The sequence below is a fragment of the Hippopotamus amphibius genome, chromosome 3 (assembly GCF_030028045.1).
Source record: "Hippopotamus amphibius kiboko isolate mHipAmp2 chromosome 3, mHipAmp2.hap2, whole genome shotgun sequence".
Classification (NCBI taxonomy): Eukaryota; Metazoa; Chordata; class Mammalia; order Artiodactyla; family Hippopotamidae; genus Hippopotamus; species Hippopotamus amphibius.
The window spans coordinates 160,172,187-160,194,374 of NC_080188.1; the positions used below are offsets into that span (position 1 = coordinate 160,172,187).

Below are 22,188 nucleotides of genomic sequence, written 5' to 3' on the forward strand. Positions count from 1 at the left end.
TGTTATAATTGATAGTTTCATTCACGTATTGACTTACAGGTTATTTTTCCTTTTAGCATATTTTTCTCTACACATTGACAAATGAATAAATGTGAGTGAAAGTCTTGATATGAGCCTACAAACCTGCCTTAGTAATTATAGCCACTCTCCTCAGCTCACTTTTTCCTAGATTCTACAGCAAATATGGTATGTAAGAACATTTACTGTTCTGAGGCCCTGATTTAAAAGAAATTAATAAATGAGGTCTGCTACCTGGGCACCCCTGATTAAAAGCCCCAAACTGTGAGTGTATCTTCAGTTGAAGTCATAGGCTTAAGATTTTAACCTAATTTGTGTTTAACTCTCTTAAGTGTGATGGAACATAAGTCCATTAAAACCAAAGGGGAATGATTTCTCTTCAAAGGCACTTGGCATGTTGTTCTGGCATAAACATAACATTGAGAAGTCCCTTGCTGATCTCCCTAATTTCACTCCCTTTCCGGATGAGTGGACAGTGGAAGATAAAGTCCTATTTGAACAAGCCTTTAGTTTTCACGGGAAGAGCTTTCACAGGATTCAGCAAATGGTATGGTAATTTTGCTCTTACTGTGATTCATACCTGAGTGATACCTTATTTTATTGTTAAACACTTCCTAATTATTAAATACAAAAAAGTTTTCCAATCTAATTTTAATTTTTAAAAATATTTTGAAATAGGTATATTTGCACAGTCTTATTTTCTACTACTCTAATGCATGATCATTGTGTGCCATTTCATTGTAATAAATTAACATTTATTCTGACTTAATTATATGTTTAATGGAGTTATTAAAGATGTTTGTCATTTCAGGAAAAAAGATCACAATTTCAATTTTATTTTTAAATGTTTCATTTTTCTAACATTAGGATTTTATTTTCAAATTTACATTCCTTTGATGTGAAAACCAATTTTTAGAAATTCTGTATTATTTCAACGTTGTTCAGGTGCTGTTGCTTTTTTTTTTTAAATAAAAACTGCTCTTTATTTCTAGCCCTTAAATTTCTAGTATTGTGTCAAAGTAATATAAATTGGAGACATTGCTGCATTAAACTCTTTAACTTGAATGAATGGAAATTAAATAATGTTTGCAAATATATCTGTGTCTCCCATAATCAGAGAGAACATTTTTAATTTGGACTGTGTGTCCTTGTTTGCCAATATGACAGTGGTGCATGATCATTAGTCATTTTAATACCCAAGACCTTATTTTGTAGCTAAAGTCTTTTTGCATCATTTATCATTTTAAAGCCTGGATTTAAAACAAAGTGATTTTAAAAATCCATTGTTAAGAATTGAATAGCTCTTCTTTAAAACATTATGCTAAGCAACGGAGGCCAAACATAAAGAGCCACATTCTGTATGATTCCATTTATATGAAATATCCAGAATAGGCAAATCCATAGAGACAGAAAGTAGATTAGTAGTTGTCAGGGACTGGGTTAAAGGAAAAATAGGGAGTGACTGTTAATGGATTTAAAGTTTCTTTTTGAGGTTATGAAAATGTCTACAATTAAATAGTGATGGTTGCACAACTTAGTTGATATACGAAAACCCACTGAATGGTACACTTTAAACTGGTGAATTTTATGGTATATGAATTATAAATCAACTTAAAAAATCCAGTTTACAGAGGGGGAAAAAGAACTGAGTAACTCTTTAAGGAAAACAAATGTGGAATATTAACATTGTGCTGGGGACTTCTGGGGCCATTCTCACCATATTAGTTTGTGACATCCTTCTCTCCTTTCCCTGCTCAGAATAAATAGGAATATTTATTTAGAAATGTTAGTGACATAGGTATGGTGGGGTGCTAAGACTATAACTGCACTTTTTAGCTCTATAATTCATAACGATACCTGGGAAAATATTTTTCGTCTATGCTTTTGTTTGCTAAGTATCAGGGAGGAATATCAGAAATATTATTCATTCTGTTAATCAGCGTTTATGAAATAAACTTGCTGATATTAACATGATTTTTTTTTCAAGCTTCCAGATAAGACAATTGCTAGCCTTGTGAAATATTACTATTCCTGGAAAAAAACTCGTTCCAGAACAAGCTTAATGGATCGCCAGGCTCGTAAACTAGCCAATAGACATAATCAGGGTGACAGGTGGGTTGATGCCTTTATATAGTTACAAGTATTGCTTGTATTTTCTAAGGCAGAACAATAATCACAGTACACTGCAAATGCTTCTTATCCTTACATTCATGTTTCTGCTCCGATAAGAAGAACTGAGTGATCAGAAATCTTAACAGTAAGAACTCTCTTCAACTCCTTAACTGTTAGTCATACCCAGTTAAAGCATATAACTCATAGTTGCAACTGAGTTATAGTTGAGTTGTATTTAACTAATCACAAATGCTTCCTTTTAGTATTGATATATTCAATACATATATTTAGAATATATTAAGAAATATATTCTCTGGGAGATGGTCTTTCCACAAATATCTGAATAACTGAAGTCTACATTATTGTACCTATATCTTTCTGGTAGTATAAAAGATCATTTTTTCAGTTCTCCAACTGGAGAACTGAAATAATAAGTATTATATCAAATTAATAAATGTGTTCTTTTTCCCAAGTGATATTTCTAAATATCTTTCCTATTGGGTCTTTGTTTTTTAGCTAGAAATGTTTGCTTGAATGATTCTATATACTTAAAAGGATAAATGTTTCTAAACACTACAGAAATCTAAATTATAAAAGCTTATCTTCCCAAGGACATCTCCTGGGAAATATTTAGTAAAATTATTAGCCAAGTATATTGCAATTTGATAAGAGCACTGGAATAAAATAAAAATAAATGAATTAAGTTTATTAGTCTTTGGTTTTTTTCAGTGATGATGATGTGGAAGAAACACACCCAATGGATGGAAATGATAGTGATTATGATCCCAAAAAAGAAGCCAAGAAAGAGGTAATGACAATCACCAGAGGGCTTGTAATCGTTCTACAAATCCACTCGGAGAAAATGAATGGGACTTCATATTAAGAAAAACATTTTTATATAGTGAGTTAGAAGGTAGTAAATTTCACTGTTAATTGGAGGTTTTAGGAAAAACAGTAACATCTAGAACTCTAATTAGCTAGTGATCTAAGTAATTTTAGGGTTATCTCATCCACCCTGAAGTATAAAAGCCCTGCCATGATGCTTATTCTTTTTTTTTTTTTTCTGACCACGCTGAGCGGCTCACCGGATCTTAGGATCTCAGTTCCCCTACAAGGGATTGAACCCAGGCCACAGCAGTGAAAACCTGGAAACCTAACCACTAAGCCACCAGGGAACTCCCCACGATGCCTATTCTTTAATCCACAGAAAAAAAGTAGAACCACCCTCAGATGATACAATATTAGATGTAGAATTTTGGGGGAAAATATTTAGTTTATTCCATGTTAAAAAAAAATTAGAAATTAGTACCAGGTATACCTACAGCAGTGAAAATTGAAAGCTGCTTCAAAGCAAGAGATGGAAGAATCCCCAACTAGAAGAGCACTCATATTCCTCAATTTGGTGATAATGGTGACTTAAAATCATTAAGAAGAAAAGTTTTAAATTGATATACATGCTCATTTATTAAGGCAGGGAATTATATAATTGTAAGAAAAAAATAGACCAAATGTTGATGGATAAAGGCTTGTATAGGCAGCTGTGGAATAGTGAAAATAGCATTGAAAATTGGAGACAGAATGTGACTTCATTCAATTTGATGACTCCCATTCCTCCTCTTAAGGAACTCAGTGCCATGGCCCATTCTGGCCCTTGTCATCTTTCATCAATGAAATTTAAAAATCCTACTCTTGATATTTTACTGATTTTGTTACTACTGCTAAATGTTCTCAGATTCCTTGATTCCTTCATTTTTTCCCAGATCTCTTTGTTTCCCTGAACCTTAGACCAAGTGACCAATTACTTAAGTTGCTGTCTTCCCAGTATCTTTAACTCCCAGTTTCTCTCACCCTTCTGCTATTCCTTCTCTAACCACAATGCTGGATTAGTTGCTGTTCTTTTTTTTTTTTTTTTTTTTTTTTTTTTGGCACACGGGCTTAGTTGCTCCGCGGCATGTGGGATCTTCCTGGAGCTGGGATCGAACCCATGACCTCTGCATTGGCAGGCGGATTCTTAACCACTGCGCCACCTAGGAAGCCCGAGTTGCTGTTCTTGATCTGGTGTAGCAGGAGAAAATTGCACAATCATGTACATTGTTGCTGCTTACAGAAAATAGTTTCCAATCTCAGTGTAGCCCTTAGCACCTCTCAGTTTTTAACCTGTAATTTTCAGTTTTTTCCATTGGTAAAATTAAAATAAAAGGTTGTTCTGACAATCAAAGAGGTAATATGTGTAAAAGCACTTATTACAGTACCCAGTACATAATAAATCTTGAATAAAATTAATTAGGTAAGCAATTTTTTGAATATTTATCCTTTTCTACACATCACCTACCATCTCTCCTAAAAAACTCCCCTAAAAAACTTAGCAGATAACTTCACTTTCTACTTCATGGAGAATATATCAAGCAGAAATGCCCTTAAATTCAAGCCCTTCCCCTAATATCTGTGCTACCATACTACCCTTTTTATCTGAGTGTATTTACACTTAGAATGTTATATTAAAATAATTGTATTTTGTCCACTAAGCTGTGAACTCTTTGAAGTCAGGGCCTCATTAACACTGAGACACCTGGTATCCCCTAGTACTTTACATAGTACTCATTGCTGGTGCTTGATATGATCAGACTTTTAAAATGTCACAAATCCGGTAATATGAAATTACTGAATGAAAAGTCTGTGCTGAATGCCTCTCACAGTAAGAGAGGTCCCTCCCCTTGTTCTGTATAATTTCGCTGCTTGTTTGATCCTTTCTATCCCTTCATATTGCCTCTGGGACCTTTACCATCAGTCACCCCTTCTCTTTGCCATACTTTGAACCTTTTCATTGCAGCCCAGAAGTATGCTCCAGTCTTCCATGTAAAAGCATGACTATCTCTCAGCCAGTCTAGACACAGTTGTCCCCCTTAGCCTTACTTCACTCTTGAGTCTGCTTCAGTCAGACTTCTGTCCCTTTACTTCACTGAAACTGCTGCTAGCTCAGCAGTGACCCCCTGACTGCCACATCCAGCAACTGGTTACTCAGTGTACTGTCCTTGTGCTTCCTGTGTTACTTCACGTGATTGACTCCTCCCTTCTTCTCAAAATCTCTTTTTGACTTTTGTAACACCATTCTGTGATTCCTGTCTACCTTTTAAACCATTGTGTCTTGGTTTTAGTGACTTCTTTTTCTCAATTACTCTGTTCATTTTGTCATTCCTGTTTGTAATTCTCTCTCTCAAATAACTGTAAATTTTGTTCTTTTCTCTTTGGTCTTCTAGATGACTGCTTTATTCTTAGGTTCTCATCTCTTCTCTGAATTACTGACATCTCCTGTCTTACCTTAATTTACCTTATCTCCATACCTCCAGACTCTGCACCACACCTTCCAAGTCCACCCCTTATCCTGCTGCCAAAGCAGTCTTTTAAAACCAAATTTACTGCTTGAAACCTTTCCATGGCTTTGTCCATAGGATAAAACACAGCCTTTCTAGCTAGGCATTCCCTGCCCCACCCCACTTGTTTCACATTACTGAGAGTTTCAGGTAAGTGTTTTAGTTCCCTGGCTTTTGTTCTTTGTTGGTCTGTTTTTTCTAGAATTCCCTTTCTTCCCAAATCTGCCTGGCAAATTCCTCATAACTCTGCAACATGTAGCTTGTCTGTGAACTCTCCTGTGCCTTATGTTGAATTGACCACCTCCTTGTTTTTCTTTAAATCCACTGCAGTACTCATTGAGCTGAGTGGTACTTGTTTACATCTGATCTCCCCTCACCTTCCTGTCTATCCCTGGGTGGTAAGCTCTTAAAGAGCAAGAGTTGTGTTTTAACTACAGGGCCTGGTACATAGTAGGCTTTCAGTCAAATTTATTTTAACAGATTAGACTATACTTGATAAACTCTTAATTACTGTACAAATAAGAGAGATTAGGGATTTGGGTTTAGTTATCTAGGAAATGTGTGTATGTGGAACATTATACATTTGTCCAACTATGTGAGATGATACTTACACAGTTGGTCTTTTGTTTGCCTGTGATCTCATCTTGTTAGCAAATACAGTGAGGGGAGTAAAAGTTAAAAAGTGTTAAAAACATACTGCAAGGTTGTGGTCCAGGGCTGGCACTGTGTGTCAGCAGCTTCATTCATTTCTTTGTTCTATCACAGGTGACAGGGACACCAGGCAAGGAATGATAATATATCATTGCCTTTAACGCACATCTTTATAGCTGCTTCTGCATGTTGTTGACACATTATAGGGAAAGATTTTTATTTCTAACTTTTAAAAATTATGAACTATACATACCATAGACTATGTACAATTTAAAGAATAATAATAAAACAAACACCAGTGTGTCCATGACTGAGCTTAAGAAACAGGAGTCCTCTGTATGTTTTCTTTATTGCGTGGCTCCCTTTCCAGTGGGAAACTCTGTCCTGAAATTTATCAATTATTCACTCCTTTTTTTATAGTTTATAAAAAGTTATCACAAAGTTATGTATCTCTGAGCAACTCACATTTAGTTTTGTCCATTTCAAACTTGATTTAAATGGAATCATATTGTATGTATTCAACTACCTGCATTTTTTTGTTATTGTCCAGCATGTTTTTGCAGTTCATTTTCATTGCTGTATTATAGTGTTCCGTTGTATACATATGTCACAACTTATCCACTCTCTAATTAATGGACATCGTTTCTAGCTTTTTATTATTATGAAAAATACTGATAAGAATATATCCTAGATACACATATATAAGGGTTCCTTTGGGACCACGGTTCTCAGCTAGGTTTAGTATCAGCCACATAAGGGGCATTTAAAAATGATGGAGGTGTTTTTGGTTGATGGGCACCACTGGCATATGGTGGGAAAGGGGTGCCAGCTCCCCTGAAATGCGCAGCACAGATTATTCCATCAAAATGTCAACAGTGACTTAGCGAGTGATAATACCCTAGGGTTGTTTGGAGTGGAATTACTCTATTTTAGGGTATAACCATGTTTAACTTTCCTAGGTAATGGCATCTGCATTTGATGTACTTCTTTTGGGCTATGAGAGTACTCATTATCCACTTCCTTGCCAGTACTTTATACGATAAGACTTTGAAGATGTTAGCAGTCTGATAATCTGAAATGGTATCTCATTGTGTTCTCAATTCATTCATCAGATTACTAATAGCGCTGATTATTTTCCATCTGTTTATTGTCTATTATTGTGTCTTTTTTTAATGCTTATATGTATTTTTCTTTTTTTTTTAAGCTCTTTATTGGAATATAATTGCTTTACATTCTTGTACCAGCGTTTGTGTATTTGTTTTTTATCTGTTGGTTTGGTTTTGTCTTTTTCTTAAAGACAGAATGCATAAAAATTTTTTTTCTTACTGAATTCCTTATCTATGCTGGATACTAATTCTTTGGTTAAATGTGTTGTAGAGATCTTTTAGCAGTTCCTGGTTTATCTTTTTTTTACTCTCTTTACATGCTTTGATGAACAGCTATTTCATGAAAAGCATGTAAATATTAAAATTTCAATATTCTTCTATAGTTTTCTTTGTTTTAAAGTTATGCATTTTTACACTTAAGTTCTTGATCTGTCAGTAATTGGGTTTTGTTTGTGTTGTGAGATAGAGACCCGTTTTTATTTATTTACTTTCTAATATGGAAGTGAGTTCATCTCTTTGAACTGGTCTGCTGTGGCAGTTTCATCATAGATGAGGTTTCTATATATGTTTGGGCTCTCTAGCCTGCCCCTGTTGTCAGTTAAACATCCCTTGTCAGTCATACAATGTCTTAATTACTATAACTTTATAGTAAGTCTTGATAGCTGCTAGGATAAGTCCAAGTACTTGGTAGTGCTTCTTAAGGAGAAACTTCTTGGCTATTTTTGGACTTCTGCTCTCAAACTTCAAAGTAGGAAAGCACTACTTGATATTCTGTTGAATCTGGAGAGAAATGAAATCTTTGTTTAATTGTTTATAGATTAGTTTGCGTTTCCTATATGGAGGTTGATATTAATCTGAAAATAATAGCAGTTTTATTTCTTTTCAATGCTTGCAATACCTTTTATTTCTTCCGTTACTGAACTGGTTAGAATCAGCAGTATAATGTTGAAGAGAAGTTATGGTAGCAGATATTTTTATCTTATTCCTGACTTTAGAGAGAATGATTTTTATGTTTCAACATCAAGTAGGATGTTATTGAAGGTTTCTGACTTGCTTACATGACTGATAGTTGATATACTAGCTGTCAGCTAGCATTCCTCTCTAGCCTGGTGGTCCCTTTCTAGCTTCTTAAGTAATGGCTGGTTACTTCCAAAGTAATCATCCCCAAAGCACCAAGTGAAGGTACCTAGCCATTTCTGGCCTAGCCTTGTAAGTTACTCAGTGTCACATGTATTGCATTCTGTTGGTTGTGAGTTACTAAAGTTGGTCCAGAACCGAGGAGAATGGGATAGAGAGTCCCACTTCTCAGTGGTTGGAATGTTCAGGAATTTGAGGATATGTTTTAAAACCTCCAAGTCTAGAATGTTGAATTTTCATAAATGTTTTTCCCTGTGTGCTTGAGAGTAATATATACCCTAATTATTGGTCACAGGTTTTTTAATGTGTCTTAATTGAAGCTTGTCAGTTACATGTTGAAATTGATATTCTGTTACTGCTTGCCTACTTGCTAGGGTTGGTTTTGTTGGTATTTATGTGCTTATCTGATGGATTATTGAGAAACAGTACTTTTTATATTTTGAAGCTATTGTTATTAGGTGCATAGTAATTGTTTTATCTTGTTGAATTGAACCTTTTATCAATATGTAATGATCCTTTATCTCTTTTGGTGTCTTCTACTTTTAAAGATTATTTTGTCTGATATAGCTCTGTTTTTCTTTTGTGAAGTGTTTGCCTGGTATATCTTTATTACTTACTTTCAACATTTCTGTGTCCTCACATCTTTAAGTATGTGTCTTACAGGAGCATATAGATGGGATTTTATATTTTATCTAGAGGTTAGCCCCTATATACCAGTCATAATCATAGATATTTGTATTTTTGTTCTTTCTTATTTTTACCTTCTATTTGACTTGCTTTTTCTGGTTTTCTTTCCTATCCTTTACAGCCTTCTTTTTGGATTAAGAATCCATCTCTTGTTTGATTTTTTTTTTTTTTTTAAAACTCTGCTAGTTTGGAATGTTTCTATATTTCTATTCTTATTGTGTACTCTGGAAGTTTTATCCTGCATATTTAACTAAAAGTCTAATATTGGTGCTTTTAGTGAGTTCCTGATTAATATAAGACCCTTAGGATGCTTTGACTTCAACCACTACCCTCTTGATTTATATGCTACTTTTGTCAAGTTTTAGTTACATTTTTTTTAATATCTCATATTAAACATATAGTCAGTGTTAGTTTAGATTTACCCACATGCTTAAAATTAATTTTGCTCACCATTCTTTCTTGAATCTTAGAACTTTCTTTGAAAATAATTTTTCTTTTTTCTTAAGTGTATCTTTTACAGGTTAATTTAGTGAGAATCTATTGATTGTAAACATAGTCAGTTTTGAAATGTCCAAAATGTCTATTTCTTCCTTGTTCTTGAACCCTTAGTTTTGCTGAGGTTAGACTCCTAGGCTGACAGATGTTATCTGAAGATACTATTTTGTTACTTTCTGATTTCTGTCATTGCTTTAGTGAAGTCTGCTGTCAGGCTAGTTATCATTCCTTTGGAGGTGACTTAGCTTTTCTTTTTGTCTGCTTTTGTGATCTCCTCTTTGTCCTTAGTGTTCTGTAGTTTCATTTTGATGTATCTGGGTATGGATTTCTTTTTTTAAAATTGCTTTGGATTCATTTGTACTTTCTGAATCCTAGCTTAAGTTCTGTGAACTTCTCATTGGTTGCCTCTTTGAATATAGAGTGTCCCTCATTCTCTCTATTCTTTCTTTTGGGAATTCTTTTAGAAATGTAATGAATTTTTCACATGTCTCTTAACCACTCATATTTTACATCCTTTTATCTTTCCATACTTCTGTACTATGTTTTGGGCATTTTTCCTCATATGTGTTTTTGAAGTGACTAATTTTCTTTTGAGCTCTGTCTAATCTAAGTAACCTATCCATTGAGTTTCTAATCTTATTTATAATGTTTTTTATTTCTAGAGGTTCTATTTGGTTCTTTTGCATATCTGCCTGGTCAGTTTTGACAGACTTACTTCTTATAAGAATACTCCATATTTAAATTCTGCCTTTTGTTTCTTTATGCACATATAACACATTCAACGAATTTTCCTTTTCTAGTAATTGTAATATTTGTGATCTTTGCAGATGTAATTCTGTTGTTTGTTTTCTGCTGTGTTTCACTCATGAGTCTTCTTTGGCAGTTTCTGATTGTGAGCTCATTTTCCTTGGAACACATTTGTTGAAAATTTTCGAGACCTGGTTTTAAAGTGCATTCTTCTAAGGATAGTTTGCATTTACTTCTACTAACTGTCTGAAGGCCCTACCAACCTGAGACACTTTAAAGTAAATTTTTCATTTGGGGCTTTTCAGGCCGGACGGTTCATATAAATTTAGTCCCCAAACTTACCTGAATATAGGCCTGTGATTAGGGATTCTCAAGGAAGACGTTTTTTGGTTTCTTTCCTTTCCTTTCAGCCAGAGATGAAGTAGGCATGACTTTCTTTAATCATCCTCTCCCTCTGCAGCGCAGGGGCATTTTTCCTACTTTGCACAATGATGGAGTCCCGTTCCAGAGTTCTGGCTTTAACTCCTGTGCCCTGCACCTGTTGTCCATTGATGCCTACACTTTGGGCAAACATCAGCTCCTGCATCCTTGCTTATCCCTCTGGATTCCTGCTTTCTCATCATTTCAGGTCTCTGAGGGATTTCCTTACTTCTCTGCCAGCTCAGAAATTAATTTTAAAAGATTTTTTAAAAAATACTTGATCTAGCAATTTTAGGAGTGCTATACTGAGAGGAGTTTCCCTGAACGTCAAATGTGCAGTGTGTTGCTTTGAGTTGAGTTGTAAGCAACAGAGTGGATTATACTTCACTATACAATTATTTTATGACTTTTACTCAGAGTTCCTTTTATTGGATTTATTGGATTATTAAATCTATTCAGTGAAATAGCCTTCAGCCTAATGGACACAGTTTCTCATGGATTCCTGTCTCAGAAGCACAGAGTAACATTGTATTTTTACATCACACTTTGATTATTGCAAGCAATAATGAAATCCTACTTGAGTTCATGGTGATGATTATTAGAACTTTTCTAACCTTGCCAAAATGCAAATTCAAACTTTATTTTATTCACAGATAAATAGGCTTGGAGTTTAGAAATGTCGTTAGGATTAAAATAATCCTGTGCCCTTTCTAATTTTTAGAGGCATAGTTCTCTTTCAACAACTCTAAAGTGAGAATGAAGTGTTAGCTCTTTTTTACCAGTTGTCTGATCTGCCACTTGTCATGATTCCTAATTTGCCCCTTCTTTACTTTCTTTAAAACTTTACACTTAATAAGTTGTAGCTTTGCCCCCCAGCCTTTACTGCTGAGGGAAAATATACTGAAATCTTGAAGCAAACAGAAATAGTTTAGAGTCCACCTTCTGTTTTCATTTGTTCGTAGTCCTCTGGGCATGGAAACCAAACATTTTACTGAGTGGATTAATCAAAGATACTTTATGTTATATGCTCATTTCCCCCTAATTGATGAGTAGTTGTGTGTATGTAAGTTTGGACTCATATGTAATATAATTGGTTAGAAGTATTTTGTAGGTATACTTAGTGTAACAGATACTTCTACTAGTAATAGACTATTTTCAGTTTATACATGTGTAAAAATCAAATGACCTGTTATTCTGTCTTTATTCTTGCAGGGCAATACTGACCAACCTGTCCAAACTAGCAAGATTGGACTTGGGAGGAGAGAATATCAGAGTTTACAACACCGCCATCATTCTCAGCGTTCTAAGTGCCGTCCACCTAAGGGCATGTATTTAACCCAGGAAGATGTGGTAGCTGTTTCCTGTAGTCCCAATGCAGCCAACACCATCCTGAGGCAACTGGACATGGAGTTGATCTCTTTAAAACGTCAGGTATTTTATGAAAATCGTATTTTTGATTATTCTGTCCATTTTGCTTATATACTTTTACCTCAGTGAACAATTTTTTTTGCAGATTTTCTCAGCCACCCATCTACATAGGCTTTGCTTTTTTATTTACCTTGTTTCCAAATTTAAGATGCCTTTGACTATTCTAGGTTTGAATCCCAGCTTGCTACCTGTTAGCTCTGTGATGTTGGGAAATAATACTCTCTCTAAGCTTCAGTTTTTTTATTTATAAAATTGGGCATGATGAGCATACTTCTCTCACAGGTTGTTGGGGACTATTTGAGATAATACATGTAGATTGTTCAGCAGTGTTTGGCACATTTTGAATACTCAGCGAGGCCTGCCCTCTTCATCACCATCATTATTACCAGTAGTGGTAGCAGCAGTATTATTTAAAAGTATTGTTATCATAATCAGGTAGTGGTTAAGAGTCAGTGGTTCTAAGTTCTGACCCTGGTTACACTGTCTACTTCCTGTGCAACCAAAGGGGAGCTGTTTAACTTCTCTCAACTTCAGTTTCCCCATCTTGAAATGAGGATAATATTTTGATTGGGAGGAATTAAACAAGATAATGTATGGTGAGTGCTTAAAACATTAGTGCCTTGCACATAATGCGCACTCAATTAATGGTTGTTATTAGGTCTCCGTTTTTTTTCAGTCATCTTTTCCATTATTTATTTGCTTGTTTGTTTCTGTTATTGTTTTAGCTACACTTCTAAGTCTGTACTTTCTTGGTCTAAATTAACCAACATTACACTATTTGCCAGTGACTTCTGAGTCTACTTCTCAAGCTGTGGCTTTTCTCCCAAGCTCTATAGCTACATTTCCAGCTACCTGCTAGACATCTCATCTAACCCCCAAAAGATTTTTTTCTGTGCTCCTTTCTGTTGAAACATCTGAATCATCTTTGACTCACCCCTTGCCTTTACCACTCCCCCAACACACACAAACACAAGTGGTAAGTTATGTGATTTTTATCTCTGAAATTTCCTTTAAATCAGTCCCCTTATTCTTAATCTCATCCCTACTACCCTTGTTCAGGCCCTTATCACCGCTTACCTGGCAGTAACTGTCTTGTTGATTCTCCTTGCTATCGACTTCTCTTCAATTCCATGTTACACATTGTTAGCATTATTATCTTTTTAAAATACTGGTATAGGGACTTCCCTGGCGGCGCAGTGGTTAAGAATCCACCTGCCAATGCTGGGGAAATGGGTTTGAGCCCTGGTCCGGGAAGATCCCACATGCCGCGGAGCAGCTAAGCCTGTGCACCACAACTACTGAGCCTGAGCTCTAGAGCCTGCAAGCCACAGTTACTGAGCCCATGTGCCACAACTGCTGAAGCCCAAGCACCTAGAGCTCATGCTCCACAAGAGAAGCCACCACAATGAGAAGCCTGCACACCACAACAAAGAGTAGCCCCTGCTTACCACAACTAGAGAAAGCCCGCGCCCAGCAACAAAGACCCAACACAGCCGATAAATAAATAAGTTAAAAAAAAAATACTGGTATAATCAAGATGACTCATCTTAAAGCTCTTCATTAATTTCTACTTGCCTTTAGCAGGTTACAGCAGAGCTAGACAGGAATTTATAGGAAGGTCATGTTAAGAAATTTAAAATTCATCATGAGTTAGGAAACCACTGAAAGATTTAAAAGAGATGTTACATGGTCATATTTACGTTTTTCAGCTTTATCTCTTCGTATTTTTTTTTTCAGTGGTTGCTCTAGGGATTATAATATGCATCCTTAGCTTACAGTGTCATCCTTGCTTAGATATTACAATATGCATCCTTAGAGTTAATATTATGCCACTTCACATATAATGTAAGAACCTTGCAGCAGGGCAGTATGGGACTAAAATAGTTTTTCTCTATCCCAAACTTTCAGATTTCTCTATCCCTTGACCCTGGTTACTCACCCAAACTACTTTTATATTTCTCTTTTCTTCTCCAGCAAACTTCCTGAGTAAATATCTACCACATTAGTTTCCTCTGCTTTCTTACCACTTAGAGGCTTCCCAGTCTAGTTTCTGCCCCACGTCCTATCCCAGTTATGCCACTGAGAAAGCTACCTCAAGATTGTTTATGAACAAGTTGCCAGGTCTAATGCCCTCTTCTTGGTTCTTATTTCTTTTGACAACTACTTCTTCCTTCTTAGAATTCCTTTCTTTTGACTTTTATGACCCTGCACTCTCGAGTATGTATAGTATATATTTGACTGAATGCTTTGTCTTTAGTCAGACCTTAAATGTATGCAAGACTCCCATCTCCCAACCCACAGCATTCCTTCTCTTTAGAAAATTTCCAGAACACTTTGCCTGAAGTATTTTTAAAGTGCTCAGAATTTTTTTAAATAATGAAGGAATAAAATGTACTCAGTCACCTATAATCATACTTAATCCTCAACACTACTACTTCACTTAAGACTATTTTTATTGATTTTGATAAAGGAACTTTTTTAAAGCTTTAAGTTCCTTTCTTGGATATTTGTTTGATGTGTAACATAGTAAAGATTTGCACTCTTGGATTTGCAAATTCTACCACTTTTATACCCCAGACACATTTCATAAGCAGTGTCCAGACTGAATTATTCCATGCCCACTAGTTATCTGTTCCTCTTTTTGCATTCCCTGTCTGTGTGACTAGCACCACATACACTTAGTTACTCAAGCCAGTGACCAAAGAGTTATCTTTGATTCCTCCTTCTCCCTAATTCTCTACAATCGTTAGCAAAGATGTCTTGATTTTGCTTCCAAGTTATTTCTTTAACCCATCACTGTGTACCACCACCACCATCACTCGCATTTCTACTGTTTAAATCGAAGTCCTCAACATTTCTCACTTGGATTGTTACGTTAACTTCTATCCTCTTCACCCCATTCTGTTCTCCAGATTACTACTGAAATTATCTTTATAAAAGGCAAACATGGTTATGTTGCTCCCTTGCTTAAAAATTCTGTTTCCTTCAATCTTTAGGCAGTATTCAAATTCTTTGGTCTGGCTCCAGCCTAACTGCTTGCCCCTGCTTTAGGGCTTGCCTGTCTTCCTAAATGCTATTCTACCTGGAAGACATTCCTTCCCCACAGTCTTGTCTACCTGCTTGTTATTAATCCATTAAAACTCAATTTAGGTGTTATCCCCTCTGGAAAACTTGCCCTGATCTCCCCCATGACCCACAGCTGCTGACACATATACAAACACACTTTCTTCTTTCTCCTTCTAAGACTAGGTTAGGTGTTTTAGCTTTTATCGTACTTTTATGTTTGTTTATATCCCCACTAATCTATGAAATCCTTAAAAACTGAGAGTTCATAATTTATCTCTGTATATGTATCTAACATGGCTGATCAACTAACCACATTTGAACCAACCTAGATTTATACACTTTAGCTGTGTTTTTAAGATCTCAGATAAAAAAAATTTTTGCAAATCACTTTATAAGTATCAGATTGTCCATACTGGAAAAACAAAGATAGGAAAAAAAAGTAAACAAATGAACAAACGAAAAATCCTAACCCTTAATATTCTAGGTAGAGATTAACAAAATTGCTAGTGGAACAGTAGTTTAAAACTTGGCATGGTTCAAAATCAGGTTCTACCTCCTATTTCTATAGCCTTGGGAGTTTCTTAACTTCTCTGTGCCTTACCTTCCTCATCATTAAATTGTTACAATAGAAATAGAGTCAATTCTGCTGTAATGCTTGTTTTGAAACCATGAATTTGTTCCAACACAATTGATATACTAGGGAACAATTTGAACATAATGTGACTTTTGCGTTTGCTTACCTATGATTTTTGTTAACGAAAGACTACACCTAACTGAGTACAGGCCTACACACTTCAGATGTGTACCAGCTACCTCAGATCACTCTGTATGTGCCATCCATATCCACATCTGGTATTAAAACTTTCCATCTGATTTCAAATAACCCTTCTTGTACCATTCCCAATAACTCATAAGTTGCAGTTATTTTGACACCCGATTATGTAAGCAACCTTTTAAAGTAAAGTATCATCTTTATTGTAGCACTCATGAATTGCTTTACTGCTTAGAATGTATAAAAACTGTGCTATAATTTTTATTAGGTTTCTTTCTTACACGTCATTGATGAAGTTTTTGAGTATTGTATCCCAAGCTTCTTTTCCCCATAAGCCCTGTGGTTTTTATTGTGCAATTTTGCATAGTATAGTGGCTTTTGAGAATGCACGTCAGGTTATAACAGAACTGATTGTACTTACGTCACAGAGTAGTTGTGAGAATTAAGTGATTTATTACATATGAAGCACTGACAATGATGCTTATCGTAATAAACACCTAATAAGTATTATCCACTGTCATCATTATTCTTATTAGAATAATTGTTATTTGATCAAAGCATTATGGTAATGAGAAATATTGGTGGAATTTAATTCCTATATATACCAATTGTTTTGGATTATGAGACGTTGTTACAGATATTCAAACACTATGATTTATGAACTGTGTCAGTTAGTCTGTTAGATATGTATATAGTTGATGTGTATGTTACTTGAGTGGGTCTTTTTTTAAAATTAATTAATTTATTTATTTTATTGGCTGTGTTGGGTCTTTTTTGCTGTGCGCGGGCTTTCTTTTTTAGTTGCGGTGAGTGGGGGCTACTCTTCATTGCGGTGCGCAAGCTCCTCATTGCCATGGCTTCTTTTGTTGCGAAGCACGGGCTCTAGGCGCGTGGGCTTCAGTAGTTGCAGCACATGGGCTCAATAGTTGTGGCTCACGGGCTGTAAAGCGCAGGCTCAGTACTTGTGGCGCATGGGCTTAATTGCTCTGCAGCATGTGGGATCTTCCTGGAGCAGGGATCGAACCAATGTCTCCTGCATTGGCAGGCGGATTCTTTACCACTGCACCACCTTGGAAGCCCGAATGGGTCTTGTATCACACCCTAAGTGTGGTAAGTGTTCTATCTTCCCGAACTGAAATTTAACAGGGTTTTGATATATGTCCTTTTCACTTATTGAATACTCAAAAATTCACCTAAGTACATGATCTGATTCACATTTTGGGTTATTCTGTTGAAGGTTCAGAATGCTAAGCAAGTAAACAGTGCACTTAAACAGAAAATGGAAGGTGGAATTGAAGAATTCAAACCTCCTGAGGTATGTTATCGAAGAGTATATGTGACTAAGTATGGTGAAACCTTGTTCTTTGAGTTATCCAGTGTTCAACTACTATTTTGGTTACATGTGTTAATACTTTGAAAGTTTTTTAACATGGATAATTTATTATGTCTCTATTTTGTCATTTAGATAGGCTCTTGAGACTTGGATAATGATTTAAGTTAAATCATTTCATTCCTGTCCTTAGCACTTCCTATCAAGCAAAGTAATTAGGGAAAATAGCTATACTAGTAGGCCCAGTGCATGTGAAACTAGAAGGTCATTGATGAACAAGCCAGTGCATTTTGGGGTCTATAGCAATGTTTGTTCAAAACCCTTTCCTACCTGTGTATATTGGTAACAGGAAGAAAAGATCACAAGAAAAGGAGCCCATTTTAGTAGTTTTAATAAAATTTTGCTTTAATTTTGGATATTTGGTTGATTTTAGTATGTGGACTTATATTCTTGTACTCATATCCCAGAAAATATGAAATCCAAAAACAAGATAAGTCTTGCTTGTACTTCAGCTAAAACTTAAAATGTTTTTTATATTTATGATGACTAAGAGTGTACTTGAATGCTCATAAAGTCCAATCAAATCTTTTTACAGACGCTACTATTATAAAGTCTTTTCTCTTTTCTCTCTCTCTCTTTTAAGACTCCTATTTTATGCTTCATATCCTGGACTTGCCTTTCTATGTATGTAATAATCAAATAATCCTATTTGGTCCTAATGGGATGTTTTTTCCCCCCAAATCACAGGTTGACTGAAATTCTCTACAAAGGAAATATGTATGAGGGGATGGGGGGAGGCAGAAGAGTAGTACTTCATATGCCATCTTACTCGTTAGAATCTTTCAGAAAGGAAGAATCATTATGAAAGAAGTTGTTTTTGTTTGTTTTGAATAGTGTCTTTGAAGAAGGTTAGGTAATGGAAAAGAATGAAATATACATAGACTAATATCTCATTCCAAACCCAGAGGTAAACTGACAAACATTCTGGTGATATTTAAATAAAGATAGTGTAATACAAAGAATACTGCTTTACTTTATATTATTGCAACAAAATTTTATTTTAAATTTTATATTGAAATTAATTTAATATTTAATTAATGCATTATAAAATGCATAAAAGCAGAAAACTTAAAATGCCTATGAGCTTATAATTTTAAAATTAAATTAAAAAATATAGCAGGTATTGAAAACATTACGGGACTATCTTGAAGAACTTTATGCCAGTAAGTTTGAAAATTTAAACAAATCTTAGAAATTCCTAGGAAAATTTGGCTTACCAAAATTATCTTAAAAAGAAAGAAAACTGAATAATTTATAAGCATTAAATAATTGAAGGAACAGTGAACATTTTTTTCTCATAAGAAAACAACAGGCCAAGACAACACTACAGAAAAAGTTTACCACATTTTCAAGGAAATAAAATTCTAATCTCAAATTTTCCAGAAAATTTAAGAATAGTCTCATTCATTAACATTATATAAAATAAGATGTGAAAGTACAATAGCATTTATAACTTTCCTGTATGCTGCCTCTTTTGATGTTCACATAAGTCCAAAGAAGTAGATGAAGTAAATACTGTGATTTTACTTGCGGAAGCTGGGCCTCAGAGAGATTAACTAACTTGATCAAGATCACACATCTAGTAAATTGTTAACTCTAGCTATATTTCGGATTCTTAGAGTCCAGGTTAATGCCATGCTGTCCTAGATTAATGCTGTGCTGCCTCTTACTTTTGAAAGTTTTCATATAATAGTAAAAGTGTACATTAGATTCTCACATTTAAATGCACTTATTGGGGGACTTCCCTGATGGTCCAGTGGTTAAGACTTCGCCTTCCATTACGGGGAAGTGGGTTTCATCTCTGATTGGTGAGCTAAGATCCCACATGCCTCAAGGCCAAAAAACCAAAAACATAAAACAGAAGCAATATTGTAACAAATTCAATAAAGACTTTAAAAATGGTCAACATCAAAAAAAAAAATCTTAAAAAAAAATAAATGCAGTTATTGGTTGAGAAGTTATTTATTACATCTCTTGGTTTATTGTAAAAATAATGATCAAAATGAAACAATCAAAATCTTAACACACTACAATCCATACATTGAAGGTTGTATATTACTTTGAGGTTGATTTTGAACTCACATGACTTGAAAAATGTATATATGTATTATCATCTAGAAAATGCTCAGGATATATGTATATTTATCATATTGTTCCTATTGCTTTATAGGGGAGAGCAACCTGAATGGATATATTTCAAAGCAGTAGATTAACAGTCATAGTAAAGACCTAAGACCTTGAAAAATCATGTAATCTATCCTTTTACCGTTAGGTTAGCTGGTACCTAACGTAAAAAATGACTCCCCAATACCTAATAAAAGAATTTTATTAACCTTTTAAACAATAGGCTACTAAATGGTGTAACTCAACTGAAAATAAACAGTTACCAAGATGCTTTGCTTATTCATTTGGTTGTATTTGTTATTTTCATTTAGGGAAAAAATTGGTGAGAAAAGTCCATTCCCTTCCCTGAGTATGTGTTGATCACTTGTATCATGTAAGGCACTGCATTAGGCACTGTGTGGCAGGGAAGAGGCGACACCTGAAAAGGAGGAAGGACAGGTTTTTTCCATTTACTTTTTAAAAGAAGAATTTATAGTCTAGATATTATAAGACAAACTGATTAAAGTTATAGATTTATAAGTAAAGATCTTAGGAAAATAAGTGGCTATTATTCACTGCAACTAGGGTAATCAGGGAGGACTTCCTAGAGGGAGAAGTTTCAGCTGAAGTTTGCAGGATGAGTTTTGCACATACAAAAAGGGCAGGTGGAGGGAATAACATGAGCAATGGTTTGGTGTTGAGCAGTACATTCAAAATATAAATCCAGTGGGGAAAAATAAAAGCAATGGATATTCTCTGAGCACTTATTATGTGCTCATTATTTTGCTAATTACTATTGAGAATTCAGTGGAAATATAAAAACTGTTTTCTCAAGAGGCATATTGTCTACTTGGGAAGGCAGACTTGGCTGTAGAAGTTGAATGCACAGGGTGTATGAGAGATGTTAACCTTGTTGAGTTTAACAGGGACTTCTTTGTGTTAGAGATCAGTGGGCAAGACCACTGTGAAAACAAAAAGTCTTTATGAAAGCTAGGAAGAGAAGTTTGCCTTTTAAATTAAGTCAAATAGAAAGACCCTATAGCTTCTTCAATTTAGGAAGGATGTAATGAGAAATTTTTGTTTTAGGAAAGTTATCTTGGCAATGTTATACAAGATAAATTAGAAACTTTAGAGCTACTAAAATAGTAAGCATGTGAGTGATAAAGTAAATGGTAAAGGAGTACTAGTAGTATCAGGTATTAGTTGTAGGAATGGACAGTAAGTGATAAATCTGGAGAACATTGCAAAGTAGAAATTAATGTATCTTCTTGAAAGTGTGTGAGAGTGTTTTGGGCAGTGGTGGTATGTTTGGTTATGCTTTAATTTGTTTTGGGAGGAACTAGGTAGGTGGCAAGGAGATTAATGAATCCAGGAAGGAAGAAATTGAAAAAAGAAGTGCTTTTGAAGCTAGAAATTTCCCACTCTATGGATATATTCATGCCTAGATGTGTGACATCCTTTCATTATGGATGTTGGATGGAATTTTCAACATTGGGTTTTGGTGACCTTTTCAGACTCTTCCAAGTCAGGGGTAGTATGGATCTACTACTGACAAAAATGGGAAAGATGTGAAGATAGTTTAGCACGGGAAGGATGCAGTAAAGATGCTGAATTCACTAAGGATGTCATAGATTGTTCTAGAAGGCTCTTTGGGGCCTTTTCCATTATTATTATTACTATTACATACTGGATTGTTTTATATTAATGTTTTATTATTTTTAAAACAACAGGATTTCAGACTGGGGTTTTCTGCAAAAGAATGTTCTCAGTGGTACCTCAGAGCTAACCATAACTACCACACAGTTTTAGATTCCTAGATACAGTCTAGTTGTCCTTTCCTTAAGTTAAATCTCTATCAAAGTTTCTTGGATCTAAAATATAAAAATCAGTAACGTAAAGGAATCCTATGTGTTTTTTAAATGTTGACCCTCTTTCTCCTACAGTCTTCCCTCTCTTCCACTGTTTCCATTCTGTAACACAGACTATTTAATTCCATACAATTTCAACTCCCCCTCTGCATTTTTCCACTGAAGCTTCTTCTTAGAGGGTAACATTGGTGCTAATAACCAAATTCTACAACTCTAATTCATTTCCCTTGCCTCTTTCTGAGTTCTTCACATAGTGATGCCCTCCTTCTTCCTTTAACTTTTGAGAGGTTATGTTCTCTTTTTTAACTATTATTTTCCCTTCTCAGCGGTAATTTTTCTTTCTCTGCATAAATAAAGACATTCTCCAAATTTTTATCCTCAGAATTCATTTCTCTTCTGTTTGGAAATATCATATAGTCTCATCACTTCACTATATTAAAGTCATTATCATATGTACGTTTAAATGACATAAATTCAACTATAGCTATTCAGCCAAATAAAAAAGACAGAGTATGTTTAGTAATAGCAAGTGCAATAGTGCTGGCAATTCTACCTAAACTCCATTTATTGAGTGTATGCCCCAGAGTGAGCAGTTATAAGCTGGAAACTGAATCCACTGTTCCTTTAGTTAGTTTTAGCTTCCACATGCCTCCTGAGCATTTCCTTGAACTGAATGATGTTCTGGTATTTAAATAAGTATTTATATTTTTCATTCACTACTATCCTAAATTCGAGCCACAGGCTTCATCTGGGATTTAACTGAGAAACCTAGTGGCTCATTCCAACGCTGAAGGAATAATTGGTTATGTGGACTTTT

The 22,188-nt window shown here is 35.0% G+C and overlaps 1 protein-coding gene across 5 annotated transcripts in view; it reads left to right on the forward strand.

Annotated features, from left to right (window-relative positions):
- The window catches only part of RCOR3 (REST corepressor 3), a 49,920-nt gene that overhangs the window by 12,914 nt on the left and 14,818 nt on the right, over positions 1-22,188 (forward strand). For 4 of the 5 annotated variants that reach the window (XM_057725801.1, XM_057725802.1, XM_057725799.1 and 1 more), the window contains exons 5-9: positions 404-565; positions 2,006-2,130; positions 2,860-2,938; positions 11,957-12,175; positions 17,248-17,325. In XM_057725801.1, the coding sequence (XP_057581784.1) occupies positions 404-565; positions 2,006-2,130; positions 2,860-2,938; positions 11,957-12,175; positions 17,248-17,325 (663 nt within the window). Of the gene's footprint in view, positions 1-154; positions 566-2,005; positions 2,131-2,859; positions 2,939-11,956; positions 12,176-17,247; positions 17,326-22,188 lie in introns of all 5 variants that reach the window. The other variant, XM_057725804.1, reaches the window with a different exon arrangement.